The sequence below is a fragment of the Boleophthalmus pectinirostris genome, unplaced genomic scaffold, assembly GCF_026225935.1.
Source record: "Boleophthalmus pectinirostris isolate CB_2022bp ecotype Guang Dong unplaced genomic scaffold, ASM2622593v1 HiC_scaffold_12, whole genome shotgun sequence".
In the NCBI taxonomy this organism is placed as follows: Eukaryota; Metazoa; Chordata; class Actinopteri; order Gobiiformes; family Gobiidae; genus Boleophthalmus; species Boleophthalmus pectinirostris.
This window is the reverse complement of record NW_026571018.1, coordinates 34,977,334-34,993,897: the sequence shown is the minus strand read 5'-3', so window position 1 is coordinate 34,993,897 and position 16,564 is coordinate 34,977,334. Positions and strand designations below refer to the sequence as shown.

The 16,564-nt window shown below is 39.0% G+C and overlaps 1 protein-coding gene across 1 annotated transcript in view; it reads left to right on the top strand.

Moving 5' to 3' along the window:
• jakmip2 (janus kinase and microtubule interacting protein 2) overlaps positions 1 to 16,564 on the top strand; it is a 72,970-nt gene that overhangs the window by 33,916 nt on the left and 22,490 nt on the right. Inside the window, exons 2-8 of the mRNA XM_055148553.1 lie at positions 2,982 to 3,228; positions 5,131 to 5,385; positions 8,511 to 8,753; positions 10,409 to 10,613; positions 11,594 to 11,721; positions 13,718 to 13,864; positions 15,797 to 15,937. Of these exons, the coding sequence (XP_055004528.1) occupies positions 3,097 to 3,228; positions 5,131 to 5,385; positions 8,511 to 8,753; positions 10,409 to 10,613; positions 11,594 to 11,721; positions 13,718 to 13,864; positions 15,797 to 15,937 (1,251 nt within the window). The 5' untranslated portion in view covers positions 2,982 to 3,096. The remainder of the gene's footprint in view (positions 1 to 2,981; positions 3,229 to 5,130; positions 5,386 to 8,510; positions 8,754 to 10,408; positions 10,614 to 11,593; positions 11,722 to 13,717; positions 13,865 to 15,796; positions 15,938 to 16,564) is intronic.

Below are 16,564 nucleotides of genomic sequence, written 5' to 3'. Positions count from 1 at the left end.
TTGGTTTAGTCCTGGTTTAGTCCTGTTTTAGTTCTGGTTTAGTCCTGGTTTAGGCCTGGTTTAGCCATGGTTCAGTCTTGATTTAGTCCTGGTTTAGTCCTGTTTTAGTTTTTCTGGTTTAGTCCTGGTTTAGTCCTGGTTTAGTCTTGGTTTAGTCCTGTTTTAGTTCTGGTTTAGTCCTGGTTTAGTCCTGTTTTAGTCCTGTTTTAGTTCTGGTTTAGTCCTGGTTTAGGCCTGGTTTAGTCATGGTTCAGTCTTGATTTAGTCCTGGTTTAGTCCTGTTTTAGTCCTGTTTTAGTTCTGGTTTAGTCCTGGTTTAGTCCTTGTTTTAGTCTCGGTTTAGTCCGGGTTCAGTCCTGGTTTAGTCCTGTTTTAGTCCTGGTTCAGTTCTGGTTCAGTCCTGGTTCAGTCCTGGTTCATGTGTTGTAGTTTATGATTTATGTTCTGTAGGTGATTATAAACACTTATAATTGTTAATAACATGATTCTGCATCATTTTGAGTAAAAAAAACAACAAAAAACCTTCAAATATTACTGGGGCCTTTATGCTTGTATTGAAAGTGATTTTTTCTTTCTTTTTTTTCTTTTTTCTTTTTTTTATAGACAAACAATCTATATGACACCTGTGTGGCTTTTGGCATGTCAAATTGAGTGTACAGCTTTTGGGGTGGAGGTGAAAAATCCCCACTCCACCACTTCCCAAAATGAAGGACATGAACTTATTTGCCAGTAGAAGAGCGGTCAGATGGAGGCTGGTGTTACTGTGGTGATCCCTGATTCACTGCGTAAAATTGTCAATACGAAATGTTCTTTAAGCTTAATGTAAACAACACTATGAAATTGTCTCCTCTAAGTGTGCATCATTGATTTCCTGCTACCTTTTCTGGCAACGCTATAATACAGATCTGTATGTCTGTGTCTCGCCTCATCTGTCCTCTGCACTTCTGCTGTCTACACAAGAACTGCACCATTTCCTGACAACTCTATGCTGGGGCTGCGCAAAAATATTGAAATATCATCATATCGTGATACTAAATGTGGTGGGAAAGTATCGTTATTGTGAGCTGCTGTATCGATATATCTCCAAGAGTAGTTTTTTTTGTTTTAGATAGATAGATAAAGCGATATTTTATTGATCTCAAAGGAAGTTCAAGTTTTGGCAGCAGCATCGTTGAAACAAACATAATAATAACAATCCATCCTTCTTTTATCATTTATAGTGATGTGTTAGCAAATTATTTTGTGACTACACTACTATTTTGTTTCTTATTTAGTAGGGATGTAACACTAACCGAAATATCGTGAGATTGTATCGTCAAAAGTCTCACAGTAATATCGTGGAGTGTCACAATATATCGAATTTCAAGTTTCTTTGCTTAAATGCATGATTTTATAGAAGCAACAGCTTATAAACATTGGGAACTACATATCCCATGATTCATTTCAGTGCAGACAACATGAAGAAATATGTTTTTTACTTGAATTCCTGGGATTATGACAGAAATAATTCACACCAAAATCTTGTCAAGGTATTCTAAAAGCAAAGGAGCGTCCCTACAATTATATTCAAAATATCGCTATATACTGCGATGCATTGTGATAATATCGCACCGAGAGATTTAAATATTGTTACATCCCTATTATTTAGTGAAAAGAAACTTGTTTATGCAATACACTGTTTCGTTGAGTAAAATAAATGTATTTCATATAAACTTTGCGCAAGTAATGGTTTAATAAAGAAATATTGTTGCTAAAATATGTTTGGTTCTTAAAAAAAAAACATCACAGAGTATCACGTGCCATATATCGAGTATCACATGTATCACCATCTAGTCATAATATCATATTGTGAGCCGTGTATCGTATGAAATCGTGAGGGGCCCTGTGATTCCATAGCCAGGCTGGTGCCACCTAGTGCCTCCGCTCAATTTCAGAAGTTGTTGACCGCGCACTGGCCAATCAGCGAAGAGCTATGAAGCCACGATTGGGTCCCTTTTGTGGTACAGCACAACAATAAACAAAACAGTCGAGATGGATGTAGATGAAGACAGACATTCTGTGTTGGTAACAATTCCCAAATCGAGGATTTAAAGCTGGAGCAAAGAGAATGTTTTGTGAATTTTACCAAGGTGTAGTGGACCAAACAGAAAGGCAAAGACAAAGTATAAAAATAAGTTTAAATTTAATAAAGTCAAAAAAGATATAATTTAACAAAGGCACAAATTAGGCAAATTATTAACAAAAAAAGCTGGGCCCAACTAGGGTAACTCAAAATCAAACTGAACAGAACAAAACTAACCCACCCAGACAAAGGAACAGGTGTGTTTAAATACCTAAGGACCAACTAAAGCTAAACACAAGAGGGAGGAATTACACTAATTAACTAACTAAACCAATAACTTAATCAAAGTAACAAAAAAGCAAATAATTATCACACAGAAAATAATAAGTGATAATAACGTGACCTTAACACAAACTAAACAAATGAACTTAGTAAAACAAACTAAATAGTGCCCCCCCCTTTGCTGAGTCCTGATGGTCTCTCCCAGGGTCCTCCATCCGGTGCTCAAAAAAAACAAAAAGAACAAGTGCAAGTAAATTAGACTTATATTAACTAAAATGTGTGCACTCAAATTAGAACATAAGTCTAAATAAAAGAATTAAATTATGTGTAGTGTAATTAACTTAATGTAAATAATAATAATGAAAATTAAATAATACTGACACTATGGAGTGGTGGCAGAGGGATCCACCACACAAACGGAAAGACGTTATTGTCCTTCTTCCTAGGGGATTTGGCGCATTACATACGTCACGACCAAATAGCAGCGATTGATTAAATAAAAAAAGTACTCACCTACTGTCGAGCGAACGAGGTCAGACGGTTTCCACAAAGTGAAATGAATCAGGCTACTGATTCCCAGCCCTGCTGTGTAATACAGTCGTGTATGTCTAACTCTGTCCTCTTCTGTCCTCTGCAGTTCTTGTGTCTAAATGAGAATGAAGAAGAGGAGGAACTGGAAACCCTGGACGTGCTGTCGAAAATTTGAGTGAAGTCCTGATGTCCGTGTGTGAGCAGAAGCACTAGTGTTTTCAATGGCCAAGAAAGCCCGCAGCGCCAAGGGCGAGAAGCCTGAGGCCCTCATCTCTGCCCTGCAGGCCGCCAACGAGGAGCTCAGGTCCAAACTCACTGACATCCAGATCGAGCTGCACCAGGAGAAATGCAAGGTACAACACTGTCTCATGTACATGTGTTTACTGTAGACGCATACAGGGAAGAGACGAGGGATGGGCATAATTAGTCAACTAACCGATAATTGATCATGAAGAGTTTAGTCGATCACATTCATTTTTAATCGACAAAGATAGTGTAGTGTAAGGAGACGAGGCTGCGTCTGGCACACTGGGCTTGTGGCCTCATGGTCCCTTGTTTGGGCTGTGGCCCGGTTACTGCAACATAAAGTTGAGTGCACAGTTCAGTCTTTTCATCACAACAGAAGCCAAAATAAATAAAGTGACCAACATAAATAAAGTGATTGAAATGATATTGAGCTGCACTAAACCTGCACACGTCTGATCTCTGAAAACATGAACCATCACAGAACACACTCACCATCATCATCATCAACATTGCAGAAGCTGAACTGCATTAGAGCACAAGGAAAGAGCTGTTTTTTTTTTTTCAGCACTTATAGTTTATGCAAATGAGTCATGTGGTTTTAAGTTTAATTTCTGTAAAGCGTAAACAAATGTGTCAAAGCTGCATTAAACACATTATAATGTCAAACGGGCTGATGTGGCTCTAGAGTGGTTCTGGTTTATATGTTGTAAAGTTGAGTTTCTTTGTGCAGATTAGTAACAGTAATAATAATGATGATCATTTTGATATAAACATTTTAATGATTAATCAAAAATCTATTGTTAATTCTCCCGACGATTGATTAAGAAAATTGAATCGGAAGCCCATCCCTAAAATACACTGATCTTATATATAGGCCTTCACCATATATACTATATCAACAATTTGCCAGTAGATGGAAAATCTCATATTCACAGACCTTTCATGATGTAACCACATGATGAGGCTGTGACAGGAGGAAAAAGGAGCTTTGAACAGGTTACAGTGAGTACAATGAGATTCATTTGGTCTTCCGATATTTTATGTTATTAGGTTCTTTTTACGGACCAAAAGCTTGTTTTCATACCTGACAGTTTGGACTTCTCTCTAGCGCTCTTCCTCAGAGTGGTCACGTGAAGTTGCTGTGACGTGTCCAGTCAGCTGATTTATACAGGTTTTGGCGCTGTCTTCCTACCGGTGGAGGCAGTCTGAGACCTCTAGTCGAAACTGTCAGGTATGAAAACAAACTCTTGGTACGTAAAAAGAAGCTAATAACATAGGTTATAGTGAGCTTAGAGATACACAAGAGTTTCCCCACACAAAGAGGAGCAGGAGAGGAGGAGATTCAACAAACTCCAAATGAGGCGGAGGCGTGCTTCTGCTGTGTGCCTCATATTCACACACATATAGATGATAATGGAGGTGGCAATTTTGCATGTTTTGTGTGTCGGCCTTAACTCTGTTCAATTTCAAATTCAAACAGAGCCTCGTGTATTTGGTCCTATCATCAAATGGTGATCTGAAGCACTGTCTGATTAAATTAAATCTACATCGGTTACGCTGACGGTGAATCTGGGACAGTCATATTGAGTTTCCAGAGCAGTGTGAAGACGTACGCTGCATGAGAGCTCTTGTTATGTGTTACTGTTCTGCTCTAAGAGATGACATGTACTTTTGCAGACCTGGAGCCAGTGCGTGTGAATGTTAATAACAGCAGACTGAGCAGGTTAAATATTGATGTGAAATGTACAGTGTGACCTCCATGGCCCTCCTCACACAGAGAATACTCACACTGTGTTTACACTGTAAGCATTTTTAACACAAAACTGACTACGCACTCTTCACCTCCTGCACACAACACCTGAATCAAAGTGGGTATAACTCTCAAACTGCTTTCTTTGTACAGAATTTACTCTCAAATCGACGTATTCACATAATCAAGTACGAGATTTGAGTTTTAAATGGACTGTAACTGCGAGAGAATAAATAATGTAAATGTATTTGTGTTTTAGGTGAGTAAATTGGAGCGTGACAAGGTGCAGGAGGTGAAGCGTGCGCGGGAGCAGGAGCAGCACCGGCACACGGCGGCTCTGACCGAGCAGAGGGCCAAATGGCACGAGGAGAAGCAGAAGGAGCTCCAGGCTCTGAGGGAGAACCTGACCAGGCAGCACGAGCAGGAGCTGGCCAGACACGCCAAGATCAAGGAGCAGGAGAACCAGAGACTCAAAGCCGCCATCAACGCCATGAGGGACGGCAGCGGGGAGAAGGTGAGGGCTCCATCAGGTCTTCTGAGATTTATACAACATACAGTACATAAAAAAACTGAATAAGATTACCGTATTTTTCGGACTATGAGTCGCTCCGGGGTATAAGTTGCACCAGCCAAAAAATGCGTAATGAAGAAGAATAAAACATATATAAGTAGCAGTAGAAGATTATAAGTCACAGTTTTTGGGAGAAATTGATTGTGTAAAATCAGAGACCAGGAACTGACTTTTCATGTTGAAAGTCAAGTTCTAGTAACAATAGAAGAGAGAACAGACTGTTAACGTCACATATGAACAGTTCTTCAGATAAACTATAACATAAACAACAGAATAGAACAAAACCAAACTCTCCATCTCACTCCAAATCACTAAATTCATTCAAGTCTTCATCCTCTGTGTCACTTCTGAGCAACTCCGCGACCTCTGGAGGTAAACAGAGCGCCGCTTCCTCTTCTGTGTCGCTGTCGTCAGACTCAGCATCAGTTCCAGTTAGAATTATTCCGTTCTTTCTGAATCCCGACAGGATGGTTTCGGTGTCACTGAAGTCCAGGCTTTGTCCATCCATCCAGTGACTTCAGGAAAGTTACATGATGCACCCTCCCAGTTACCGTGAAGCTGTGTTCTCCATCCCCACTTTCCGTCAGTCCCTCACAAGTTTCTCGCTCACTCCGAACTTTCTTTCTGCTGCTTGATTACCGTTTTTGACTGAATATTTCACTATTTGCAGCAGGACAGAGGCTCTTTCTGCAGGAGACATGCGCAGTAGGGCGCCAAGTGATGATGGTACAGAAGTAGTAGCAGATACTGACACACAAGACTAGAGACTCTCGAGGCTTCAGTGTGAAAATTTTAATATATAGTTCGAGCCGGAGTATAAGTCGCAGGAAACACCCAAACCATGAAAAAAGTGCAACTTATAGTCCGAAAAATACGGTGATTCAGCGTTTAGTGTTTATGTGAGAGGAAAGGATTGTGGATGGAGAAGAGTTTTAAGGTCTATTGAGTTAAATTGCCTATTTAAAGCTTTTATACACATTATTTCCTCCCGAACAACAGTCTTGGAGTTTTTCTTCTTCAAATGTTTAAAAGACAACAAAAATAGTTTTATCATGTTTTAAATGCTTACATCTTCAACAGATTTGTTCTGATTATGTCTGATATAGCAAAATAAATCTAAAAATATAAAGTAATATAATGTAAACAAGTTTGGAAACGCAACTGCAGAATGAAACTACATAATGATATCAAAGATTTATTTAATACGTGTTTTTATTATTAGTGTTGTATTAAAACTGTATGAAGTATAGACACTCCCATTTTAGGATATTAGAGTATGCACAGCTATAGAACCGTTGGGCATAATTAGATTAAATGTGTGTATGAGCCCTGTACCCTATAGGAGAGAGACAGAGTTTGATAGTGAGAGTGTTCTTATTACAGATCACATCCTCTTGGCTTGGACACGGAGCTTTAGGGTGTTTTACTACTACAAAACTCTGTAAAATAACCAGTACGCCACCGTCATCCATCACTCAATCTGAAAATCCATATGATACTGCCATAGGGAACTCTTTCAGGAAGAATCCGTCTTTTCTATCAACATGACTCACTCGATTTATTATAAACACGATTAATCCTTCCCATCAGTCCTGGAGTTATTCCTGGAGAATCAATAGGTTCAAACAGGTTCAGAATATAGTTCAGAGATCAGTTCTGCAGTGCCGTTTTCAAAAAGCAAAATGTAAAATCATCATTTGTGTATGTTCTTATTTAAAGGGTCTAAATTATGCTATTTTCAGATCTGTGTTATAATGTTGTTTCTTCATAAAACATCTGGAGTTGTCGTATCAGAAAACACTCTGTTACACCGTGTGATGTCATGCGGTAATGCAGAAAATGCTTCAGTCTTTTTAAACTCCTTACACCTTTAGAACGTAGAATTACTTGGATCTGGAGTGCCCAGTACGTCAATCGTGATCTACCAGTGGATCACCATCGTAGTGTGGGTAGATCGCAGTGTCGTAGTACCCATCTCGGACTCAGTCATGTTTGGACTTGGTCTTGTCTCTGACTCGAGGTCTGACATTCATCAAGTGTGATCATATTTCATTACGACCGCTTCTGTCAATAAACTTGTACTGGTGTACTGAAGCGTCTCTCTGCAGCCTGTGCGCTCATTTGGAACCCGCAGATACTGTGCGGCAGATTACAAACACACACACTTCCTGCGCTCAGTTTGTCCTCAACAGCGTGTGTCCTCATGTACCAGCGTGTATCACAGGGCAGGTAAAAGTTTTTAAAGCATCCTACCTGTCCATCTGCCTCACGTCAGTGCGCCGCTCATCGCCTTTTCACGGTCTCACTCCTCCCCATGTAAAGCGCTCACAGGCTCCTCCTCAATGATTAGAAAAGCAAAAAAGCACAACGCAAAAACTAATCTAAATTTATGTTACAGTGTTGGCACAGTGCAGACCTACAGCACAGAGGATGCCTACAGCTCAGAACAGACCTACCGCAACATGTGGCTGAAGTTTGCCTAATAAAATGCACAAATGTCATGATGTGCGTTTGGTTTGGTAAATGTGCAGAGGCTAAAAACCACTAAAAGAATGCAACTCCAGTTAGGAACTTGAAAAAACAGGTTCAAAAATCCTACCCACTTTCTTCACTTTCTTCACAGTTTTGTGTAAAGTGCCAGTGGAAGTTCTTGTAATGAAGTGGTTCTCAAACTGTGCGTGAGGGTCCAAAAAAGGGGCGCAGAGTGTTTCAGTTCAGTACAGTTTGCTTGACTTTGTAGTAAGTAGATCATTTTGACTTGTAGCTTGCATGATGGAAAAATTGTGGGCACCCCTTGTTTGGATCATTTCTAGCCTGGAATTTCCAGTCTCTACTGAAGGCAAAAGGTGGCTGTTAACTTGAAAACTGCCACTACATGACATCACTAGGTGGAAAAGAGCAGTTTGAGCTTTGGAGATGTAGATAGATAATAAAGGATTACTCAAATGTGTGAATGAAACAAACACAACTCCAGGTCTAAACATAGGACTAGAAATATGTCTTGTTTAGTAAAAAAACATGATCAGGTTCAACAAAAGTGGAGTATTGTCATGTCCATGTCCCTGCAGGTGCGCACGGCTCTGACCCTGGAGGCTCGGGAGGAGGCCAGGAGGTTCTTTGACCAGGAGAGAGTGAAGCTGCTGCAGGAGATCGCCGAACTCAAATCCTCCAAAAAACAAACGGACGAAGCTCTCAGTCACATGATCCAGGCCGACAAGATGAAGGCGGGAGACCTGCGCGTGGAGCACCAGCAGCACCAGGAGCAGATATCCAAGATCAAGTGGGACTGCGAGAGGGACATACGCAGACTGGTACACACTAATGCATCAGAATAATACAGTTTATTTATAAAACGCTTTTCTAAACTCTCAAAGATTTGTTACAAAGAGTAGAATTACAACAAGGTCATATAAAAAAAAGACAAGGTAATAGACAAAATATAGACATGAGGTTAGACATTAAAAGTGTTTCTAAATAGATAGCAGTTTTTTGAAGGTGAAGAGTTCAGTGCAGTCACGGAGTTGCTGAGGTAGAGAGTTCCAGAGGGTGGGGGGTGGCGATGGGGAAAGCTCTGTCTCCCCAGGTGTGGAGCTTGGCCCTACAGGAGAGAGACAGGTGCAAAGACAGGAGCAGGGGAGGGAGAGAAGGCTGGCGTAGGAGGAGCAGAGGGAGAGCGATGGAGTGTGAGGGTGCGGCAGGTCTCAGAGGGAGGAGGGGGTCTGCTTGTGAAGGGCTTTGAAAGTGATGAAGAGGACTTTGAAGCGAATGCTCTGAGGGGTGAGAAGCGAGTGGAGGTTCTGGATCTTTGTAATTTTACCGCATGCATGGACTAAAGCTGCACTGCTTTTATTTAGAGATGTTTTTTAAATGACATTTTTTGTAAGGAAGCCTCACATTTTCATTGCTTAGTCTTACCAGTCTTACCAAATCTTCAAAACAATGATATTTACTGATCTTTATAGAGAAATACATTTAATATCATGCAGAACTGAGCGAAGCATTTTGGCCTGGTCCTCCTCAATATTTTCTGTTTCTCATGTGGCACCATGTAAAAAATAATTGCCCACCCCTGTTCTGGAGGATACTGTGACGTGTAGACGCAGTATTCTGATTTCAGTGGTGCAGTACTGAGCATGTACACACTGACGTAACAAATACAGTAGGAGCAGCAGATTTCCTTTTGAAGTGTCATGGACGCAGTGTGTCTCTGTCTTAACTATTAATATAGCCTTTACTGAAGCTGTGAGTGAAGCTGTGACAGTGCTTCACAGTCTTATGTAGGGCTGAGTATCATTAAGAAGTTGCCGATACGATACATACCTTGATGCATAGGCCACGATAAAATACATATCTCGATATAGTGCACTTTCAATTCGATTTGATATGGTTCAATAAAAAATAAAGACTAAAACATGACTGTAATACTAAAAGTCTTTGTTAAACCACTTCTTGTGCAAAGTTCATATTAAACAAACATTTAAATCATCAAAACAGTCAAAATATGCTGCATAAACACATTTCCTTCCACTAAACAAGAAACAAAATAGTCGCGCTGTCACAAAATAATTGAGTAAAACACACCAAAAAATTCTCTTGGCGATATATCGATACAGCAGCCCATGATATTGATACTGTCTCATCACGTTCAATGATACGATATACTGATATTTCGATATTTCTGCACACCCCTAGTCTTATGTTCTTATTTGAATGCAGATCTTGACATGCTGTACACAGGGATATCCTGGTTTCACTGTGTGTAAACATCATATCCTGTCATAAGTGTACGATATGTGATAAATAGTGAGTCTCAAACCATATAGCTCCAGCTTTCATGTATGGAACAATAAGTGGATATTGTGACAGGCCTATCCTCTGCTTCAGTATGCATCTCCCAGTGACAAAAGTTCAGACACCTCACTTCATTGCCACACCTGTAAATGAACCCACATGTTCTTTGCTGTAGGTGGATGAGATCAAATCCAAGGACCGCACCATCTTTTCTCTGGAGAAGGAGCTGGAGTCCACCACCGGGTTCCTCCAGAAGCTGCAGCTGCAGAAGGACGCCCTGGACGAGCAGCTGTTCCTGGTCAAAGAGGCCGAGTGTGGCCTGGGCAGCCCCAAACGAGAGATCCCCGGCAGGGTGGGAGACGGAGCAGAGCATTGTGGGAGTCCAGTAAGTCATGGCCTGATTCTGGTCAGATGATTAGTGCTGTTATTATAGTAATGATTCAAACTGGACACTAAGAAACATACTCAATACTGATGTCAGATACCATGATGAGAATAAAAAAACACTCTTTATACCAGATATGTCACACAGATTATATCAAATATGCATTAGAGTTGCCCGCCGGCTACAGATAGGCTATAGAAGCATTATTTATTTTAAATGTTGTTATTAGTTTATGTTATGCTTATTAGTTTATATTATGATGGATTAAATGTTTAAGCAAAACTATTATTAAACATTTATTTTAATAAGAAAAGGTTTAACATTACATTTTTCGAAAGAAGAGAAAACATGCAGATGTTGTTGAAATTTTTCATTAAATATTTAGTTTGGCCCATGACTTAGTCCCACTTTTTGATTTTGGCCTCTGTGAATTTGAGTTTGACGCACCTGCTTTATGCAATGAAATGTGAACTGTTACAGCTCAAGATCATTCTACAGCTATTCAGGAGAGTTTCATTTTAGGCAAACTGTATGTCATTAAATAGTATGTACATAGCAAAAATTTGATTGTCAACATTGGATGCAGATATTGGGTCACCAAAAAGCAATAAATGAAATCATTATAATCATAATTTATCTGATTTTAATTTAAATTCAGACTAAGTGAACCTGTATATACTGTACTTATAGTAAACCTATATCAATCTTTACTATATGAATATACGGCTTACTGTACTTTTTAACCACAAGGTTAAACCTCCAGTCGTACCATCCCACTGTGCCATGCTGTGCTTAGTTGTACAGTAACCTTTGTCATCATAGTTTACATACTGACTGTTATGCATTCACACACTCAGTTTGCCCATGAGCCCCTACAAGACAGTGATTTTAATTATTATTTAGGAAAGTCATCCATTATCAAACTAAACATGGCAGTTCCATCGGTTAGATTTTGTAATTTGAATTCTCGCACAGCTAAATTAGATCAACTCATTTCCTTTCAGGACATGAGGAGAAATCAGAGGCGCATCGCAGAGCTCAACTCAACAATACGCAAACTGGAAGATCGCAATTCACTGCTGGTTGACGAGAGGAATGAACTGGTAAGACTAACACTGTTTAACTGTAAAATGTGATGTAATGACAGGAGGCAGTAGTCATATGTCCAGTGTATTTGAGCAAAATTTCTGGTAAGTGGTCTAATTTTTATACAGCACTTTTCCACTTTCAAGGCACTTAGGGCACTTTACATCAGGGCCGGTCAAGCAGAAGTAAACAGCAAGGCCAAAATTTCAATTTAATGCATCTGATATAAAAATGTATTGAACAGATACATATGTACTCTAGTTTATGAAACTGTTTACCGTTTTTCTGTACCATTTTTGGTTCTAAAGCTCCATACGTTTTAAACAGACCATGTATGAAACATGGAACAAAAATTATTTCCCAAATTTCAAAGACCTGCAAATCATGTAAATAAATGGATGTATTTCATCATATCTTGTGTTATTCCATCTTTGAACTGTTGATGAAGGTACATGATTTTTTTTTTTTAAGTATTTATAATGATAAAAATTAGCATGGAAGGACTGACATATTTTATAGAAATAGTTTCCTTTCATTTTGAAGTAATATTAAAGTATTCGGAAGAAAAAAGTGACAAATTATGTAAAATCATGCACCTTCTACTTGCTTGCATAATTTTCCCTCTGTTACCATGACCTTTCTTAATGAAAAATCTCATGACTCAAAAAGTAAGAGGTTTTTCAACCTAATCTTGTACCATATGGTAGAAAACTATATGAAGCAAATATTCAAACCAGTTTGTTAAGGATATGTAAGTGAGAACCGCTAGTTTTCACTGTTTGTATTTATTGCCCAAAAAGTGCTGCATATTTCATTCCCTCCGTTACCGACATGAGTTTTTAAATTTTTTGTCAACAACTTGAAAGAATATCACAGGTTTAACTTTACCCTGTTGGAGTGTAACTCTTTCCTAGATTCTGATACTTTACTTATTTCAATAGTCCCTCTAGTTTCTGAATATGAGACATTTGAATGTAAAAAATCTGCCCCTGTTTCCCATGAGGAAACCACTCATCCATTCACACACACATTTATACACCAGTGTACAGAGACACTGAGGTCGAGGTGGGTTAAACGACAGCGTTCGTTCTTTTATCTTCCCCCAGTACAGCTGTAATGTGTAAGCGGCTCTTGAAGTGTGTCTGCTGCTAATTATGGAGCGTTTAATTGACAATTAGGATTTGCACAGTTAGTATAGTCTTTTAAAGTTAGTGCAAAACTCCACTCTGGTCGCTTAGATGTGTGAGAAGTGTTTATAAACTCATTGCCGGTGAGTAATTAGGATGCTCAGATTGCAAAAAATAAATGGGGAATAACTTTGAACCACTGCAAACATTTTTTTTTTTTTAATGAGCTAGTTCTGTTTGTCACACAATTTTTTATGTTTTTGCATCGTAATAAGTACATGTTAAATAATATGCAATGTCTTTATTCAAATAATTTAAATGAGACCATATGGTAATTTCAAGAAATATCTTTTTATTATTGGCAATTTAGATGTAGATTTAGCAATATCCATTTGGTGTTTGGAGTGACATAGTGGGAAAATAGTGACAAGCTTCATTAACAATCAGTATAGTAAAAAGTGGCCACTGCCCCTGTCTTACCCCTGCCCACACCACAACAAACTCAGGAATAAACTTGGATTAAACCAGGACTAAACTAAGACTGGAAAAGGACCAAGACTATGACCAAACCAGAACAAGTATGAGAGAGATTTACATCATTAGTTGCCCAAGTGATGTTTCAAGGTTTTCAGGAAAATACAGAAATAAAACTGCTTATGTCAAGAAGATGCCTGGACTGGTTTGTGTTTTCTGAGCTGTAAAATTCTTTCTGATTGGCTGAGAACGGAGCTAATGACGCCTACAGATGCTGCAGGGTCTGGAGAATAGAATGGCCAAAACGTGACTATGAGACCAGGCAGTATAATATGTATTTATAGGCAGGTGGTTATATCTTATGGTGTATGAAAGTGAAATAAAAATCCAATTCTTGTGTGTTTTCTTGCAGGTGAAGCGTGTACGAGAAGGAGAGAAGCAGTGTAAGCCTTTGCTGGACAAGAACAAACTGCTCCATAAAAGAAACGACGACTTGAGTCAGACCATCCAGAAGCTGGAGGAGAAACTCAAGGCTCTGTCCAAGGAGAACTCCGAAATGGTCAGTCCATGTTACATAATGTTTATTTATTTATGTTTGTATTAAATCTTATTATATTAGAATATTTAATCTCTTATTTAAAACAGATTTATTCTGCAGAATCAGCGTTTCAAAGCTTTGAACCGTGTTGCGTGTTTGCGTCATCTTTATTCTCTTATTTTCAAGATGCCATTTTGCAAATCAGCTCCCGTTTTCTCCACCACCGCTACACGCCTACTTTGTTCTCTGATTTTATTTTCTTAAAGGTGCACTGTGTAACTTCTCGATTGGGGTCCGTCACCTGCTTGTTTCTATGGATACATCATTGCTCTGCCTGGAAAGTTCCACAGTATGACATTAAACAATTCTACCATACATTTATTTAATTACAGGTTGTTTTATAGCTCAAAAATATGTAGAAAAAAACAATATCTGCAGAACATAAAATGGGCATTTCTTCTTCTTCTCTAAATGGGAACACCTCCCATTTTCTTTCATTTCATTTTCTCCTTCCACAAGGAACTGTCAAGATCCAGTTTAACGTACATGTCAAAGTAAGAGTTGTACATTGACATTAGCTCTGAACCCATAGACATACATAGATGTATATATGTCTGTGATTGAACCAAGTAGTAAAACTTCAAAGGAACTTCAAGTTTAAACACTAAGCCGCCACCGAACGTCGCATAGTAAAATGTTGGGTTGTGCACTGCATTGTTTTACTTCTCAAAATAGTCTCCTTCCTAAAAAAAACAAAACTATATTGTACTGCCTACTTCCTTAAGTATTTTCAACACAGTAGTAGGTCTACTGCGGACATAACCTCTTGTGAAACACGTGCTGCTGCTTTGCTTCGATCATACACAGTACAGACTTTTGCCAAGAAGCAAAAAAGTGGAAGAGTTCAAATTTATCTTCCACGTACATTGACTCACAAAAGCTATATTTACACCATGATCTTCCCTTGGCATACCATTGGCACCATTATCTAAATTGTGTCATATTGGTGTCTAACTGGTGTCTACTGGCCTTCATACTCTCACCAGACTTGCTTTATAAACCTCCTCATTTGGAAGCAAAGTCAAGGGGCCTGAACACTGAAAGATCATACGATGTTCACTTTTGAAATCATACTATGTTGACATTTCCCCCCAGGCCCGTATTATTGATGGGAAAATAAACGTCTCGTGCTTAAGACTTCCCGTTGGTCTCCAGCTTTTACTTCCATCCTTTATTGGACAAGCAGAAAACTTCTAGAACACTACAGGAATACCCATGAGGGAGTTTCTGTTGCACGTCTGGAACGCTCACGCTGCAGACCGACCCTGCTCAGAAAAACGTCAGGCATTCTGACTGTGAGCGGGGTCGCCTCTCCATAGATCTGACCTGTAACTTGGTCTGGTTTGGTCTCCATGAAGGTAGAAAGGCCATACTGTGAAACATTCCAGACAAAGCAATAACATCTCCATGGAGAAAAGCAACTGACGGACCCTCCACCGGAAAAGTTACACAATGCACCTTTAAGCAGTGATACATGTAGGATTCGGCAGTGTCATGTTCTCATTTTGGTACAAATGAAAAATAAAATAATCTGCTGTCCGCTCATGTGATGTGCAGCTGTCCATAGCAGGGGCCGACTCTTTGTTCAGTGGACTTGTTTCTTTTATTAAATCTTTATAGATGAATATTATGATCAAATTTTGCAAATTGTGTCATAATTATCCACTGGTGTTATCAACTGATCCTACAGATAACTAATTTAAACAAGAGCAATTTAACTTCATCTAAAATATAGTTTAGATGAGTTTAGATAAAGTTTTGCATGTTTTCAAATTCCCGTTGTTTACATTGTTTTATCTTATTTGCATCCACACACAATGTTACGTCATGTTTTCTAAGATGTTTTTAGACGTGAGTAGATTTTAAACAGCTCTTTGTGCATTGACTGTGCAGAAAGAGAAGATCAGTTCACATCCTCCTCTGAAGAAGCTCAAGTCCCTGAATGATCTGGACCAGGCTCACGACGACCAGGAGATCGCCTTCCTGAAGCTGCAGGTCCTGGAGCAGCAGAGCATGATCGATGAGCTCACCAGGGTAACGCGCTTTCATTCATAACGTTTACTCTACACAGCGAGTTTCACTCCACAAATCTGATCTATGTTATAATGTTGTTTCCTCATCACAAACAGACCTGGAGTGGTGTTCTGTTTCATTCACACATGTTTAACACACAAACCCTGCACATTTAGACTTTAGAGTTCTCCTCTCAAATAGAAAACACTCTGTTCCACTCTGTCATGTGGTAATAGAGGAAGTGCTCCAGGGTGTTTTTAAACTCCATACATGTTCACTAGAATCATTTGGAATCATTCTGCACTAGTGTTGTCTATCTCTGTTGAACTAAAGGTTAAAGTTGAGGTAGAGTAGGCAAAAATGGTACTTGTTACTTCAAATAGAAGTGTGATGTAGTGGTTCAAGCCATTACTCAATTAAAAGCAAAAATGTATTTGGGACTAGTACTACTCAAGAGTAACTTTATATAACAGTACAACTGTTATCACAATCATATCTCGATTCGATGATATTGCTTGTATAATACATTGAAAATGTTACATTTTTTGTTGCAGGATTTAAAATGTACTTTAAAATGTACTTTCCTTTATTTTGATTCATTATTTTATTGCTGTATTTATCAGTAAAAACACTGTTTTACTTAATTAA